This window comes from Xenopus laevis, chromosome 5L (genome assembly GCF_017654675.1).
Source record: "Xenopus laevis strain J_2021 chromosome 5L, Xenopus_laevis_v10.1, whole genome shotgun sequence".
In the NCBI taxonomy this organism is placed as follows: domain Eukaryota; kingdom Metazoa; phylum Chordata; class Amphibia; order Anura; family Pipidae; genus Xenopus; species Xenopus laevis.
This window is the reverse complement of record NC_054379.1, coordinates 67954760-67973410: the sequence shown is the minus strand read 5'-3', so window position 1 is coordinate 67973410 and position 18651 is coordinate 67954760. Positions and strand designations below refer to the sequence as shown.

Here is an 18651-nt window from a genome sequence, read left to right as displayed (position 1 = left end):
CTTATTTCCTCACAACATGCAGAAGAAATAAGCCTATAACATCACATCATGGAGACTTTTCCAAGAATGAACGTTTAAATAAAACTTTATGAACACACAACAAGTAAAAAACAATACAACACACTATATTAGTGAAAAGGTTTTATATATATATATATATATATATATATATATATATATATATATATATATATATATATATATATATATATATATATATATATATATAAAACAAACAAGGGAATGTTGTGCTCACCACTATTTTTTAAAACCATTAGGCGGGGGTGCAATGAGGCTGTGACCACAAAATACATATAGTCAAATACAAGAGTCCTCTGCACTCAACCCATTATCAATATATTTAAGACAGCGACATTTTGTGCATACTGCTACTAAAAAATGCCTTACCCTTTAAACAAAACAGGGATTGTTTGTCCATATATTGCAATATATTTAAGCTGGCCAACTACGTCAAGCAGCAAGTAAGTTGCAGGTAAAACCTAGTCCCTTTGTAAAATGTATAATGAAGCAATAGAATTCTTAATGAATCATATAAAATTGAGCATAGGACTGGCCAGATATGGGATGACTTTGACGTAGTTGGCCAATTTATTTATATATATATATATATATAGTATTTTATCTACAGTTGCGTGGGACCGCGATGGGATCCAATGTCGCCCCTTCATACGCCAATACCTTTATGGTTTGGCTTGAAGAACTATACGTATATCGGGATGATCTGTACCAGGCACATTGTGTAGCTTGGTGGAGATATATCGACGATATTTTCGTTATATGGCGGGGTGACATGGGCTCCCTATCGCGGTTCCACGAACGACTCAATGGTTTTCATTCCTCCATCAAATTTTCCAGAATTTGTGATCATAAAGAAGTGTCATTTTTGGATATTCTAATTTACAGGGAGAGAGGTTTACAAACTAAATTATACTCTAAGCCCACTGACCGAAACCAGATACTCCACTTTGCAAGTAATCACCCCCTACACACTAAACAGTCAATCCCTATTAGTCAATTCACTCGGGTGCGTAGACTAGTAAGTGATCCCATGACGAGAGAATTTCAAACTAAACAAATGAGAACTAAATTTAAACAGAGGGGATATCCATCTAGGGTATTAGACAGGGCAGAAAAGATCATTTATCACAGAAAGGTTAAGAAAACAAAGGGGTCTAGGATCACCTTTGTGACCCAATATGGACCATTGAGCAAGCAGGTCAATACCATTCTACGTAAACATTGGTACATACTACGTAGGGCATACCCTATGGTGGGGGAATTTGCTTCCCCTCCACTGATATCATACAAGAAGGGTACAACTATTGGATCTAAAGTATCTAGATCCCTAGTTCAAAAGGGAGATACCCAAAGTAATACATTTCTTGGTGCCAGAAATACGGGTATGTACCAATGTTTAAATTGTATACAATGTAAATATGTGATAAAGGGAAAAACTTTTGTACATCCAAGCACTGGCGAGACTATACAGATTAGGGGATACCATATCTGTTTGTCCCAATATGTGGTATATGCCATCGTGTGCCCATGTGGCAAGATTTATGTTGGGGAAACTGTTCAGAAGGTTAAGTCACGGATTTCGCAACATAAATCTTCCATTAAATCAGGCAATTTGGCGTTGCCACTTTCTAGACATTTTAAGGAATTTGGCCATACGGTCGACCAGTTACGATTCATGGTGTTGGAAACTGTACCTCCACTTAAGAGAGGAGGGGATCGGGAACTGAGATTAAAACAAAGGGAAGTTTGGTGGATTAATAAATTAAATTCACTCCACCCACATGGTCTTAATAGAGACTATGATCTATATTTGTTTCTTTGATAATTGAAGGATATCAGAAAAGATGTGTTTAGTAATTGCCTATGTATATACATCTGTAAGGCTATGTACATTCTATGCAGGTTACAGGGTGGAATCCCTACAGAGAGGATGAACAAGAATGCACTATGTCACTTCCCCTGCTGGACTATAAAGGACGCTATGGACTTTGTATGCACTTTTTCACCATTGTTTCACATGGCTTGAGAAAGAGCCTTTTCGGCTCGAAACGTCGCTTCTATGTATGTGCACATATATGGCGATGTAACTGTTTTACTATTTAATACAAAATATTGAGCATTTATGGCGAGTGCTGTTTCTTAATCGAACTATATATATTATGGAGGACTGACCGGAGACCTCATGGGACGTGCACCGCAAAGATACAGTACTGCAAAGCGTGAGTGCTGTTACTAGCATTTGTATTATATATATATATATATATATATATATATATATATATATATATATATATATATATATATATATATATATATATATATATATATATATATATATTGAAAAAAGTTATTTCACAAAACAGGGTCTTGCAAAAGATGATTATGCTTTATTTCACAAAAAGTCCAAAATGTGTTTCACTTTTAGGTTCTAACTTGGGACAATGGAGCATGCTGGGAAGGCTATGCCTGATCTTTTGGACCTTTTTCATTTGGTGGGGGTTAGTGACTGGGCGTGATTTGGTGAGTGTTTATTTAAAGCTCATTGCTTGTGATTTTCAGTATCTTGATAAATATATATATAGAGTTTGTGAAAAATGATGCTGCACTCTAGGGACTTTTGCATTAAAAAGTTTATTAGAATCAACGTTTCGACCCTCAATGGGGTCTTTATCAAGATGATAAAGACCCCATTGAGGGTCAAAACGTAGATTCTAATAAAGTTTTTTACTGCAAAAGTCCCTAGAGTGCAACAGATTTTTTCACAAATCCTATATAATACTACTGTTAGCACCAGGGCATTATCTCCCTTAAAATGTCAACGTGTGTGCAGCAGCCTCACAGACTTTTTATATAAAACACCTACAATTATGAAAAGGGCTTATTTGATTGTTATAAACATTGTCATTAAGTTGAATCCACCAAATCCCACAATGATTTACAAGGTATGGAATATTTCAAGCTTTTTGGCATTGATCCATAAGAATTTAAACTCTCGCCCCCTATATGTTGTAAAAAGCACTACGTTTTCTCAGGTACAGTACTCCACTCAAGAGCACACTAATAGCTCCAAGTGCAGCAAAGTGGAGAAAGAATAACCTTAGCTCCACATTGCTCATATAAGATTTAGAAGGAGAAAGAAAGAATTTGGAAACATAATTCGCTGTTCAGTCACCTCTATCAAGGTGAGCCCTGGGGACTGCAAGTTGGCAACAAATGAGATACTCACTGGGCATAATGAAACTAGTACCTCAAAGTACTGATTATTTAATTAGAGACTCAGCATGCAAGCAGAGCTTAGGGAATGCAAAATGCTCCCACACAGCATACTTGTGACTTGTTTTAAAAAACATTTAAAAAATAAACTGCTTCACTGGCATTGTATTACCAATTTTCCCCTCTGATCTGCTCCCTTTATAATGCAGAGCTCTCACACACATTACAGCTTACACTTATGCCAATTTAAATTCAGTGGGCATATAAGGGTCATATGTATGTATTAGTGATGTCAGTGAAATTGCCACTTATTATTAAAAATGTATAAAGAAACAAAATGGAGACAGAGATCTTCTATTGTCCTAGGCTATGAGTCCACCCTAAAACAATTGTGGCATGAGCTTTAAATGTTAAAAAATGTGCAGATAAGACATTTTTAAAACTTTTTTGTAATACATGATATGATGTCACTGACATAATAATGTTGAGGATGTAGCTTCAATGTATTAATTCGCCAGTCAGCAAAATAGATTTTGGTGAAAAGGGTTACAAATTAAAATTTTCACACTTTGATCAATTAGCGGATTTTGTGATAAATGGCCTGACATAATGCATCAAAAGTTTTCCAACAAGAAGGTAATTTGCTAGCGAAGTGTGTTGCTTGTCTTTTAGTAAATATGAAGACTCGCTGCAAATTTTTTAGCGAAGATTCATCAGAAAAACACAATTTGTTCTTTAGTCATTGTACCCCTTTCTCTCTGCTACTCTGGGAGGAGTCCCTTTTTCCAACCCTGAATAGGAGTAGCACACTACTTCACTGTGGCAGACAGTAACTAGCAGCCATCTTGGAAAAGGCAGATTAAATTGTGCAGATCAGGGATGTGGAGTTGGCACTACTATAATTTATATAAACAAGCTGCTGTGAAGCCATGGGAAGCAGCTCTTCAAGCTGGGAAAAAAAAGCAGAAAAGGCACAGGTTGCATAGTACATAACAGATAAGCTGTGATTATCTGTTATTTGTTATGTAACCTGTGCAAACACACAGTGCATGCTAACAGTATATTATGGGGGTTATTTGCTAAAATCTGAATTGATCAAGTTTTTCTATTAAATAGAGCTTGACCAAACTCCCATCCACAATTTTGCCTTATTTATCATTAAAATAACTTGAATAAATCTGAATTGGGAAACTCTACAAAAACAAGCAAAACCAATTCATACGATTTTTGGGACTTTTCTCCCGAATCGCTCTATTTTATTTGTTACCCAATAACCCAGAATTTATCAGATTATCGGGCTAAACCCAGCACAAATCACAATATCTTCAAATTGGTATAGGGACATCTCCCATTGACTTATGCATGACCTCGACAGGTTTGGGGTGGCTGATTTTAAGATTAAGGCTATAATGGGTATAATAAATCTCAAAAAACTCAAGTTTTTTCCCATGAAAAAATACTCGTTTTTTTCCCAAAAAGCCTGACCAGTAAATAACCTCCTAAATGTTAATTACTTTAAAACGCTTTCATCTGTTGGTGCTACTGTTCCTTTAATATACTAATGTATTTTCCACAACATACAAGGCATTTTATGACTGCCAAAGCTCAAAAATATAAACAGCATTCTTTGGTATTCTAAACCTAAACTATTCTAAGTAAAAGTTAAACTACATAAAACAAAAACAATTGGAAAACCTACAACAAGTTATATATTAATTGAACCTGGCATCTAGCTGTTAAATACAATCCAAAATCAACTAAAGTATTGTTCTTAGAAATGGAATTACTTCTGCTATATCCTCCTGTATAAAAGCTCTTAAATCTGATTTGATTATTTTCAGTGCTTGTATTTAAAGTTATTAGGAGTCTGAGTAATTTTGAAGGCTCTGACTCCAGATACCCAAAATTACTTCCGACTCCAACTTCACAGCTATGCTGTAGGTAAAACATAGTTAAGACCTTACATAATGTATGTAAGGACTTGTGGCAGATAAGATGCTGGAAAATGCTTGCTTTTCAGATATTGATAAAAAAAAATGTAAGTTTAGCAAAGCTTTGAAGTCTTGTTTCCCTTTTGAGGAACCAGAGACTAGGGATGCACCTAATCTAGGATTCAGTTTGGTATTTGGCCAAGATTCAGCCTTGTACCTGACCAAAACTAATCTGAATCCTTAAAATCAAGTGAGTTTTCTTCACAAAACAAGTTAGTGAAATAATGTTTAGCTCTCTTTTTTTCCCTCTCCCAAGGCAAATTCAGATTTTTCTGCAGTCTAAGCTTCAAGAATCCTCAGAAGGCTAGGTTGTTTTTTTTTAAAGTTTGTGCAAAGTTACCGTAATAAAAGATCTTTGGGTATTGTTAAGGTTAGGTTATTACCTGGAGTTCAAAAAAACACAGACACAATCATAGATAGTTACTCTGCCCAAAGAGCAGACAGAGAAGATTTTTGTGGCAGTAAGGGCTCTTATACAGTTCTTAGAGCAATGACATTATGTTCTTCAGAATTAGTGAGTCTACATATGGACTCACACAAAGAGATAGCTGAGGTGATAGCAGAAAAACCTGTCAAAAGGTCAGTCACAGATCAAGTGGAACATTTGAACCAAGGACACATGTCCGAGGGGTGGGGAAGTCTGCAGTATCTGAAGTATCTCCAAAAAAATCAGTTAATAAAAAGGGTATACATCCTTGTTTCAGTATTCCTGGTTTCTTAATTCTGACTAAAGATCCAGGCTGAAAGTGTACTTCTCTGGCACCACGTTTTCTGTCAGTATAAGCCTTGAATTTGGTTTGGTGACGTTTCACAATGTCAGCAGTAGATGATTTTGTAGGCACAGTATTTTGTGGAAGTTTGATGTCTGCAAAATGTAACTTAATGCGCATCTGTCTGCCATGTAATAATTCAGCTGGAGATGATTGGGTTGTTGCATGGTGCTTTGCTCTGTAGTTATGTAGGAACTCTTTTGTATATACTTTCCAAGATTTCCCAGTTAGATTTGCTGTCTGTAGTGCTTCTTTCAGACTTCTGTTGAATCGCTCGATTTCTCCATTTGCTTGTGGGTAATACACTGAAGATTTCCTATGCACAATATTCGTCTCTCTCAAAGAGGATTCAAACTCATATGAGATAAACTGTGGTCCGTTGTCTGATATTAACTCCTTTGGATTACCTTCTCTGCTGAAGACTGACTACAGAAATGTTATTACTGTAGCTGATGTTGTATGAGAAACAAATGCAATTTCAGGCCATTTACTATAATAGTCTATCGAGGTTATAGCAAATCTACAATGTATAGGAGCATCTGTAAAAGGACTGACAATATCAATAGCAAGTTTTTCCCATGCTGAATTAGGGAATGGTGCTGGTGTATGTGTGTAGCTGTTTTGTCATGATTCTGACAAGTAACACAAGAAAGAATGGCAGTTACCACATTAGCATCCATTGCTGGCCACCAGTATAGTTCTTGTAGTCTTTGTTTTGTATGTACAATTCCTTGATGACTCTCATGTGCAATTTGTATGAGCTTTTCTCTCAAGGTCTCTGGTACCAGTAAATGATGAGCTCCACGGACAACATAGCCATCTACTAAGGACAGTTCGTGTCTAATCCTGTAGCAAGGTTGAAGATCAGGACTGAGTTTCTTCTCAGCATTTGGCCATTTGCTTTGTAAGATGTCACGTAGTTTTACTTGAATTGGACATGTGAGTCAAGCTTGCTTAAAATCAGCAGCTGTAACTGTAGATGATAGTAAATCAGTCAATGCTACAACTTCTATGTCCTCATCCAGTGTATCAGAAGCTGCAGGTAAAGGTAAACATGACAAACAATCAGCAGTAACATTTTTCAAACCTGGTTTGTATTGCATTTTGTTGTTGAAATTCAGTAGTTTTGCTGACCATCTAGCTATACGCATTCCAGCTCTTCCTAGTCCCTTTGTTGTAAGCAGTGTAATTAAAGGGCTATGATCAGTGCATAAGGTAAAATCTCTACCCCATTCTCCATTTTTCTGTTGCACAAACACATGCTAGCATTGCTAGAGCTTCTTTTTCAACAGTGGAATACTTACACTCTGCCTCTGTGAGTGTTCTGGACAACAGTTTTCTCTGTATGATCAGGATCAAATAAAGCTAGCACTGGACTGTTCACAATTAGCTGTTCCACTATTTCAAAGCTATGTTGAGCAGACTCTGACCACACCAGACTTAAAGTTCCACGTAGTAGTGCTCAAAGTGACTCCACAACTGAAGCATAGTTGGGAATAAACTTAGAATACCATGAAGTAAGACCTAAGAAAGCTTGTAAGGTCTGGAAATCAGATGGAGGAGGTGTTGTGTAACAGCGTTGACATGGTCAGGGTCAGGCAGTAATCCCTTTTGTGAGATTATATGACCCAGAAATGTCAGCTGAGTTTGTCTGAAGTGGTTCAGTTTCAGTCCTGCAGAATCAATGCATTTCAGAACCTTTTCTAGGTACTTGTCATGAAGATCCATAGTTGGAGCGTAGACAATTATATCATCCAAGTAGCATTCTACACCAGGTATGCCATGGAGTATAGAAGACATCAGTCTTTGAAAACAACTTGGTGCTGAAGCTAGTTCATAAGGTACACGCTTGAACTAAAACAAACCATCATGGGTGATAAATGCAGTGAGGTCTCTACTTTCCTCATGCAGTAATACTTGATGATAAGCACTCTGGAGATCCAGAGTAGAAAAGAATTTTGCTCCTCGGAGTTCTGAAAATATTTCCTCTATGTGTGGCAAGGGGTGATTATCCATAACAACTGCTTTATTAGGTTCACAGAGATCAACATACAATCGAATACCTCCAGTTTTCTTCATTGCTACAACAATTGGTGAAACCCATTCAGAGGATTCTGATTTTTCAATCACATCTTGCTCTAGCAGTTTCTTTAGTTCCTGTGAGATAGTCTCCCTTATAGAGTAGGGCAATCGCCTCAATTTCTGGCATACTGGTTTTACATCTGGTCTCAACTTAACTTTGTGTACAAATTTCTTTGCACAACCCAGTGAAGTGTTGCTTTGTGGTGAAATTCACAATGTAAAAGTCACATTTTGCAGTATTTGATTCAAATTGTACAGTCACTGGCAAACAACCAAGCACAGGGATTGGATTCTTTAAGTAACTGACCAGTTTCAGGGCAGGTGCAACAAGCAGATCTTTTGCAAAGTATTTCAAGAAAATATCCTTTGGTAGTATAGAAACAGCTGAACCTGCATCAAGCATCAGGTGAATGGGATGTCCCTTGTCAGCAGAAGCAATACTGACACTGCATATAAACTTGTCTGGAATAAATGTACCAGCTTTATCCACACTTAATACTGTAACATTTGTAGTAGTGTGTTGTGTTGAATCACGGTGGGTAATTTAAAGTTGTATGGAGGTCTGTATTATAAATGTTGGCGCAAATGCTTGAAGTTACAAAGTTTTTATTACAAATGTCCAGGGAACCTTAATAAAGACAAGAGAATTAATATAATGCCCTACACATCAGCCCACTGTAAAATGAATGTTCCATATGTTAGGAAATGTCTGGTGAAAGCCGCTTACCCAAAAAAAGTTTATTAGGACTTTTGCAAGCAATCCCGCTTAAAAAAAGGAAAAGTGGCCAGCGTTTTTTTGAACTTAAATGCATTTTCGGCACATGGGATATTATGTAATTGACAGAAGACTGAGGAATTTTTGCTTTTAAGCACTTTTGCCAGAGCGAAAAGTTGCCTGGCGATAGAGTGCGAATAAACGCCTGTGCCTGTTAATGAATTGGCGATGTCCCTGCAGATGTGATTTCTGGCGAAAAGTCACTAGCGTTAGCCACTTCGCCCTTTAGTAAATCTGCCCCTTAGCCTCCCCAAGCCTTCATTAAAATCCACCTATGGCAACAGACCTTACAGTCCGGGCCCCCCATCTCCCCCAGGCCCCCAACCACGGAGACTGCTGTATGTGTAGTTACGCTACATTTTTAAAATTGCAGCTGCAAGGCTTTTAAACTAAGAGCAGACACTTCATTAAAGTTTTAATAAAGGCTGAATGAGTCAGTTTTTGACCCTTTAATTTCCTAGTGCAGAAAACTGGCTTGTGCTCGTAAACAGAACCGGGACGTTGTGACAAAGCAAGACATCATTTTTTTTAAATACTAAAATCAATATTAAGGAATATACATCGCAAAGTTAAAACTACACAGGCAGTAACTTACTGTATGCATGTATTTATGATTTGAAATCAGTTACATATGGAAACTTCAATTGAAAATTACCTTACAATATACAACTGTAGTTTTTGGCCACAGCAAGACCAAATAGTATTAGTACCCAAATAAAGCTACTTGGCTGGAGCCTTAAACTTCTCATTCAACACACATCTCAGTTTGCATGCCATAATCTATTCTTTCTTGTGGGGCTGTACTCATACAGACACATGTAAGCGTTAAATGCAGGTGAAAAACAACCTGTGTTCAACATTTACATGTGAGTACAGCCTCGGAAGAATTGGGCTGCATAGTTTTACTAGCTTTCAACTTGCTTTATGGCTGAAAAGGAACTAAATATGTCTTACACATGTTCAACTGTATGTTAAAATAAATACAATTAATTATTAAAATTATTTTACTTCATATAATCTGACTTTCATAAACCCAACATTTAACACACTGTGCCACACTGAGCTGGGCTGAATGTAGTAGCATGTAGGCATCGTGGTCTAGATATAACTCCAATAGTCACTGTAATGACAATAGTGGGGATATTTTGGCCAGATGGTGCAACAACTACATTCTCAACTGCCCTGTGCTTATACAATATAGGGTAAGATACATTAATGTGAGAATACATCCTGCATATTGTTGTTTATCTCAAGAAAATTCCATTCAAGCTGTGGCATAACTAGCATATAACAGACCCCACAACCAGGTCCAGACTGAGAATTAAAATAGGCCCTGGCATTGCAGGTACACAGAGGCCAAACAGCCCACACGGAGGCCCAAACAGCCCCTACCAGACCACTAAATAGTGACTTCTATGGCACCTTATAGCAGCCCCTCTTGCATTTGCCAGAACCCACAGATTGCCAGTCCAGGCCTGCCCACAACCATAGGGAGGGCTTGGTGCCTGGTCTACTGCATGATTGCAGCTCAGCTACCCACCGCCACTCTCCATGGCCAAATGAGTGAGGGCCAGTACATGCATAGCGTGGAGGGGAAAGCAGAGGAACAGAGCCAATCTTGCCTCCCTTCAGATGGCACCAAAGCATCTACATATACCTTGGAAACATTTTTGTGTGATTCGAATGTTTTAACCGCATTAAACTAACTTAAACTAACTTAAATTAACTACCATGGAAAGGTGATGGTATCACTGAATAGAGTTTTGTTAGATGATGTTTCCAGTAGTCCAGTAGTAGGGCCATGCATATCTCTTATAAAAAAAGTAGCTACGCTTAGAAGGTTAGAAAGGCAAGAATATGAGGGCAGGAGGGTCCACAAGACCAAAAAACAAAAACAAAATAAACTACCAATATTAAGGGGCATATTTATTATGTGGTGTAAAAATGTTAGATGTCGCCAGACATCACTGTGTAAAATGATATTATTTTTTTATTTTTTACTTACAAAGGTCTGAAGCAGTGTCAAATAAAGGTGGAAAATCTGGGGTTCGCATGGTGTAAAATAAAACAGAACTTGAGAAATTCGCCATTTATTTTAAACAACTTTTTACACCATTTTTTTTGGCGAATTTCATTTTACACAGCATAATAAATAGGTTCCTAAGTGTATATATCCATGTCCATGGATCTGCTAAAAAAGATGCTTTTCTATGTAAGCAGAAATAAGGGAGCTATTTGTTTTAAATAGAGCAAATCCCTTTCCTATATCACCACTCTGCTTTATTTAGTATTACATAGACTTCATATATAGGCCATTTTATGGTTGTCAATTCTCCACCTAGCCAGTAAGACAATAACATGTCTTTCTTTAAATTTGATCCAATAACAAGCTGACTTGATGGCAATATTGTGCATATGCTGACTAAAATTACAAAAAAGAGGAAATGGTGTGGAAAAATAAACGGAATATGAATTACAAGTCACCCAGTACATTGTGATTTCAACAAAGCTTCTGATAGGTAGAATCAGAGACAGTCTGTCTTCTCTGTGATAGATAGACACATGGATGAATAGGTAGATCATACTTGAGGGTATGACTTGAAGGTTTATTTACTATAGAATAGGCTAAAGTGCTAGGCATTTTAAGAAGCACAAATATCGGCATAGTAAAATGTTATTCACTAGTGCTTGTCAACCTGCACTCCCATAAAGGAAGCTTTACATTAGCACATCAGGCACAAGGTACAGGTTCATGGGACCCCCTGTAGTTTACACCTGCATTATGACTGCTCCAACTTCACCTTGAACCCATAGCCAATCCAGCATGCAATCTTGCAATCAACTTGCACGAAATGTGCATGCATATGGATGCCCATGGCATACCTCCTTGCACCACCTGTCATTATTTGTGCAACTTGCACCCAAATGTACACTACCTACTAAGATTTATGCAACTTTGTAGTTGGCAAATGATGCTTGAACTCCAGTACAACCAATTGCATTATAGATGGAAAAGCATGACTATTTGCACACATTTGCACTATGCCTGTTGATAAATTGCTATGAAACTTCACTTGTACATGTTATCATTAACATCTGCAAAAAAGGGGGGATTGTGGGAGCACTCCAAGGCTAAGTAAAATATATATTTAAATAGAATGGAAGTGCTACTAATCTGGCCAAATTAACTACAAACATAGAGGAAAAAGAAGGGGGATTGAAGGCACATTCTCTGGTCCACTGTTTCATAAGTGATTCCAAAATATATTCAAATGTTTTTACAAAAACAGGGGTTTTTAGTTACAAAGTTATGATCATAAAATGGTAAGCCACGATACCACATATGGCAGTCCCTAACTATTTACCTCTGGTCATAGTATTGAAAGGCTGGCACCTCCCTACATTGTAGCATTTCTTTGGATAAGTGTCTCTTGACCTGGGCATTGGTTTCACTCAGAGGGTTTAGTCCTCCCCCACCATTAGCTTTTAAAGAGTGATTGCCTAGAACACAGCATTGGTTCTACAGGCTAAATCCTCCCCCACTTACAGCTTTTAAGAGAGAGAGAGACTGCCCAAACCAACACCTATTTTTAAAGGCATGGGACCACCATTTAAAGGGTCGGGTGTGGGGGTGCTACAACCACATGGAAGCTTGGCCTGCAGCATAACTGCTAGACTTCCATCAGAATAACTCTGCTAGAATACAAAATGCAAAAAGGGGGGTTTTGAGAGCACTCCAAGGCTAAGTAAAAATATATTTAAATACAATGGAAGTGCTACTGATTTGGCCAAATTAACTACAAACATCCAATGTCCAGGTCAGGAGACACTTATCCCAGGAAATGCTACCATGCAGGGGGGTGCCAGCCTTTGAATACTATGACATGAGGTAAATAGTTAGGGACTGCCATATGGGGTTTACTTTGACATTGTGTGGTGGCTTACCAATTTTATGATCATAACTTTGTAACTAAAAACCCCTGTTTTTGTAAATACATGCATTTGCATAGATATTGGATTACTTATGAAACAGGGGGCCAGGGAATGTGCATTGATCAATCCCCCTTATTTTTATCATTAACATATGCTCATAATAACCAAGACAACTGTTAGGTTGGGTACAACAGTAAGGGAAGTGCAAAACCAGCATAGGAATATTTATCAAGTAGAATCTGACCTGAAAAAATATTTTATTTTTGACTTTCCTATGCATATGTATGTATATATAACATATTTGGTGCATAACACAGTGCCAGGCTGCATACTGCACAACTCTGCATATTAACCATAATAGTATTTTATATCCTTGAAAATGTATGTATGTATATATATATCCCACATGATTAATAAATACATTTTTTTTATAAAGGGTTTACCTGCTCTGGTCCCAGTTTGCAGCAAACAAAACCAGGATCTTCCTACCAAAGTGATCAAGATTGGATAGCACCCCAGGAAAGCCATCCTTGAGTCCTTGCTTGATGCCTGGATCTGTGGCCTTGAAGTTCTTGAACATGTCCAGGTTCTGCTGGCGATACTCAAAGTACTGGGCCAACAAGCGGAATGCCTCAAAGTGATTGAACTTCCGGGCCCTTAGAAACCTCAAGATGAAAGCATCATCAGTCCTGAGAAAGCCTATATCCGGCCTTGTAATTACCATGTCCCTTACCTCCTGGATGTCTTGATGCAAGGTGTCTGGATTTTCATTTAGCTCCAATCGTGCTTTCTCTAGTGTCTCCGGAGAAAGGCCTGCCTGCAAGTGTGTCATGTTGTCGATTCTATGCAATGATGTTATAATTCCTTATTATACACACTGCAATAGGTATGAGCATGAGTTATTACTCAGAAATAAATGAATGATTGATAAGATGTATTTTAAATAATAAAATATGAGTGTGTCCACATTAATAAGATAAAAGGCAGTTATACAGATCCAAAGTAGATTGTTTCTTTACCCCCTGACCTCAGAGATGAAAAGTAGATAGAAGGAGAGAGCCTTCTAGACAGCAGCAGGGAAAATCCTTTCCTATCTTGCATCCCTCCCAGTACAATGACAATCCTAAAATGCCTCCTGATCAAGTGCACTTTACCGGAGCATTGCTTTCCCTGCCTGCTAAGATTCCTTTGTTTGATGAATTGTACCAAAGAAGAGGTGCACAGGGCTTCTCTTACTGTGACCACGTGCAGAAACCCCACCAGTGATCCACAGTCATGTGTAGGTAAATGCTCATACAGATCCGTAGATATTCATACAGCTCCCATCCTCAGCTCTAAGCAGGCAGCTCACATTAAGGTAAAATACCAATCCAAAACAAGTATCACATCTTGAGGCAGAGAAAAAAACATCTAATCTATGCGGCAAGCTGCAGTATCTGGTCTTGTTACAGAAAGCCACATGGATGAATAAGGAACCTTCAGTCTTAAGGACAAGCAAATAATGGACTGAATGAGAGACCCCTCTAAATATACAATATTAATATCCAGCTGATATTAATAAGATGGTGACACCCTCCTGATTAGGTAGCAAAGAAGATCTGGCAATTCCTTTTCCTTCTGTGCCTCCTATGCAGCATCAATCTGTAGCCTGTCTTTTCCAAAGACAAAGCCAGAAAGACAGGAAACCTGGTTTAAATTGAATGAGATGCATGCATTGCCTGTGGTTTATGCCTTGCAGTTGCTGGGGTTTGGATGGCAATACGAAGAGAGTCTGCCCGGCTGTTGTGTGCATTCAATCACTTCTGGTCCTGCTGCTAGAGGCTGGCTGACGTCATTCTGGGCAGAGTCTGTACTATGCAGCTTGTACCTCTGCTTAGAAGGGCTGGTGCTGATGAAAGCAGGGTCTCCAGCTGCCCTTTATCCTCTCAGCAGAGAATGGTGCACATCTTTTTAACTGGCCTTCCTCACCACATGTTACTTGCACTCTTTATTAGCAAACCCTTTCAAATTCTGCACCTGCTACCTCTCATTTATCATTCACAGCCCCTCCTCTCACTGGTCGAGGCCCACCAGAAGGCAAAGAGCTTGTAATATAGGGAAAAGGCAATCCTGCTGCCCCTTATCCTTGTGTTGTTAATAAAAACAGACTTTATATATTTAAGCTCTAGGCTTTGAAGCAGTAGGGATTTTCAAGCTCATTTTCTTCTTTCCCCTTTATGGAAGCATACATGTGCAGATATATTTGTATATGTAAATTGATATATTTGAAATGTTTTATTAAAGACCTTACCTTTAGCTACAATATTGTAATGCTTTGCACAGTGGTACTTTAAACAAGCCCAACTCCAAAGCACTAAAATGGATGCAAATTTGAGAGTGCTTTGATGCTGTATACAGAGGTATCTGTACATATTCACATGCTGTATCACAGTGAGTGTGGGAGCTGCTAAGCAAGTGTTGCATGTGATCTAAGTGTTAAGCAGCATTAAAAACCTTAAGGCGTTGGTGTTTGCTGTGCATGCTGTGAGTGCTGGGTGCAAAGGGGGATTAAGAGCAAATAACTGACTGCTGTGTGTTCTGAGTATGATCTGAGAAAAACAGCTTTTTCTTTTCTCTTTTGGACTAAGCTGGTAGATACATGTAGTGCATTTATTTTCTTTTTGTGTTTTTTGTCTGAGATACAGTTTCTAAGGGGAGCATTTTAAAGTTAATAAGGTTTGTTAATTTACTGCCTGCTAATTAAGGGGGAGGAGTTAATTAAAAACCTTAAGGTGTTTAAAGCCAAAAAGGCATTTGTGAGGAATTACATTTGGTAGACTATACGTACCTATAAGTGTAAATATGAGTGCTAGTGGGTTTACTGGTATTACTTGTGTCACAAACAAAGAAGGGGATCAGCGCCTAGGGCAACAGGGAGACCAGAAACAATATAATAGTGTAGTATGTTCCAGTTCAATTTAATTAACACCCTTTGCTCAATCAGAACTCCTGTAATATGTGGTTCCTCGGTGACCCCTTCCTTTCCCCTTGAGTGTTACACCGCTGATTAATTATAGCAGCCTCCATCAATTTGGCAGAAATACCTACTTACAAGATCACAATTGGTGTATTGCATATCATATTTCACAGGTGTAGATTGTAGATTCTCCTCGCAGTATACCTTTAAGCTCCAAAGAGGGAACATAGAAATCCCATAACGTAAAACTATTTATTAGTAAAAATATTTTTAAAAATGTCTATTGCACTCACATTTGTTAGGAAGTCAGTCACATAAAATTATAAGTCTCTGTGCAGGTTGCCGATGAACTAAAAGGAGGGTTGTTTGTTGGCCAAGCTCTCTCCTTGTGGTGTTCCATGTAGCTAGTTGTGACGTCACTTCCACCTGACGTGTTTCGCTGAACCAATCAGCTTGCTCAGAGGCATGCTGAGTATTCTACGCGTTTCCCTTAAAAAAGTGATCTCCTCTGGTTGCCATATCAACCCTCCTCTTCTAAAAGCAGCTTGCATTCCATTGGCTTGGCTTTTCTCCTTAGATATTTCTAAAACTTTGTTCACAATCATAAAAAACTGATATAAAATCTCGTTCTGAAGTCCATTAACACTTTTTCTTGTTCTCTACCTATGTACATTTATACATTTATCACCCGGAATTTCCCCTATTTCATTTGACTTATTTTTTATCACTTACATGCAGATAATACCGTATAAGGACAGTACAGATTAACTATACCAATTGTGTATGCTTAAAAAGCTGCAGGGAATGCCACAAGAAGACAGCTTGGCCAGCAAACAACCCTCCTTTTAGTTTATCGGCAAACTGCACAGAGACTTGACATTTTATGTGACTGACTTCCTAACAAATGTGAGTGCAATACACATTTATTAAAATATTTTTACTAATTTATGCTATGGGATTTCTATGTGCCCTCTTTGGCACTTACAAGGAGAATCTACACCTGTGAAATATTACATGTGATACCCCAATTGCGGTATTGTAAGTAGGCATTTCTGCCAAACTGGTGGAGGCTGCTTTAATTTATCAGTGGTGTAACACTCAAGGGTAAAGGAAGGTGTCACCAAGGAAACACATATTATAGAAGTTCTGATTGAACACAGGTAATTAATTAAATTGAACTGGCACATACTACACTATATATTGTTTCTGTTCTCACCGTTGCCTAGGCCTAGGCGATGATCCCCTTCTTTGATTGTGACTTTTTCTGAACAGCTGGGAGACTGTGAAAGGATTGGCAGGAAGAGTAAACAGATGGACTGGTCCACAGGTTATCCAAAACAACAGATTCACCATTTTGGCTGAAGATGCTGGGGAGGTCAGGTCTGATCTGGCATGTAAGGAGCAGCTGACTCTCAGAGCACCCTGTGAGGCAGTGTCTCTAATATGGGTCGTGGGGGGAGTGCAAGGAAGCACTCCAGGCTACCAAGGGAACTGCTTCCACTTTCTTTCCCCTTGTAGTTGTTATGTAGCCAGAAGCAAGCGATGCTCTCAGTGGTTTGTAATAGCACCCCCTACCCACCCCTTCAACTAAAGTGGTCCCATACCTTTAAAAATGGGTGTTGGTTTGGGCAATCTCTCCCTTTAAAAGCTATAGCAGCTAGTGGGAGGATCTAGCCCTCTTTTTAAAACCAAACTCAAGGTCAGGAGACACTGATCCCAAGGACTACTGCTTTTATACTATTGACCAGAGGTAAACAGTTAGGGACCATTGTACGGGGTTTACCTTGATGTGTTATGGTGGCTTACCAATTTTATGATCATAACTTTGTAACTAAAAACCCCTGTCTTTATACCCACATGCACTTGCATATATATTGAATTATTTGTGAGACAGGGGACCATGCAATGTGCATTGATTAATAGGATAAATCAGTTACACTTCCATTGTATTTAAACGTATTATATTTTTCCCTTGGTAGCCTGGAGTGCTTCCACTTTCCCTCCCCTTGACAATTTTATGGCACAGGTTGTTGAGGAGCCATCCAAAAAAATGCTATTCTTGATCTTGTGATCTCTAATGACCCAGAATGTATAGCAAATGTGCAAGTGCATCTTTAACGCTGTTAAAGAGTTCAGAGATCAAGGTAAGGGGATAACGATTCTTTACCGTGATCTTATTCAACTCTGTGTAATCGATACAAGGCCTTAGACCCCTGTCTTTCTTTACAACAAAAAAATAATTCAGCCCCACTGGAGAAGAGGAAGGCCTTATAAAGCCTCTATCCAGGTTCTCCTTTATGTACTCCTCCATGGCCTGGGATTCAGGGATAGAAAGAGCATAAGATCTACCCTTAGGAGGAGAGGAACCTGATATTAAATCAATGGCACAATCATAGGGTCTGTGGGGTGGAAGGGTCTCAGCCGCCTTTTTAGAGAAGACATTGGAAAAAGAGGCATAAAAAGGAGGTTACCCCTCTAGGGAAGTTGCAGCTAAGGTACGGGAGGACTTAAAACATGAAGACTCACATGATGTACTCCAAAGAAGTAACTTACTGGTGAGCCAGTCAACACATGGATTATGTTTCTGCAACCACGGGAGGCCGAAGATGACAGGGGTCTGGGGGCATTCAATGACATTTTTTCGGAATGATTATCTAAAGACATAGTCAGAAAACCGGACTTGAAAAATACCAACCCACTACCAAGGGAACTTCCATCAATAGCCCCTAGCCTAAGAGAGGGAACAAGCAGGTATCCTTTGTCTACGCGCAAAAGTAATATCCAGAAAATTCCCAGTTGAACGAGAATCTATGAAGGCAGAACACTTGCACAACTCTTATCTCAATTTTAGAAAACCGGAAGTAATATCTGAGGAAAGAATACTTGAGTGGA

General features: G+C 38.5%; 1 protein-coding gene across 1 annotated transcript in view; it reads right to left on the bottom strand.

Annotated features, from left to right (window-relative positions):
• The window catches only part of LOC108716770 (clavesin-2), a 46087-nt gene extending 31386 nt beyond the window's left edge, over positions 1-14701 (bottom strand). Inside the window, exon 1 of the mRNA XM_018263209.2 lies at positions 13247-14701. Coding sequence (XP_018118698.1) covers positions 13247-13635 — 389 coding nt within the window. The 5' untranslated portion in view covers positions 13636-14701. The remainder of the gene's footprint in view (positions 1-13246) is intronic.
• Between the last annotated feature and the right edge of the window lie 3950 nt (positions 14702-18651).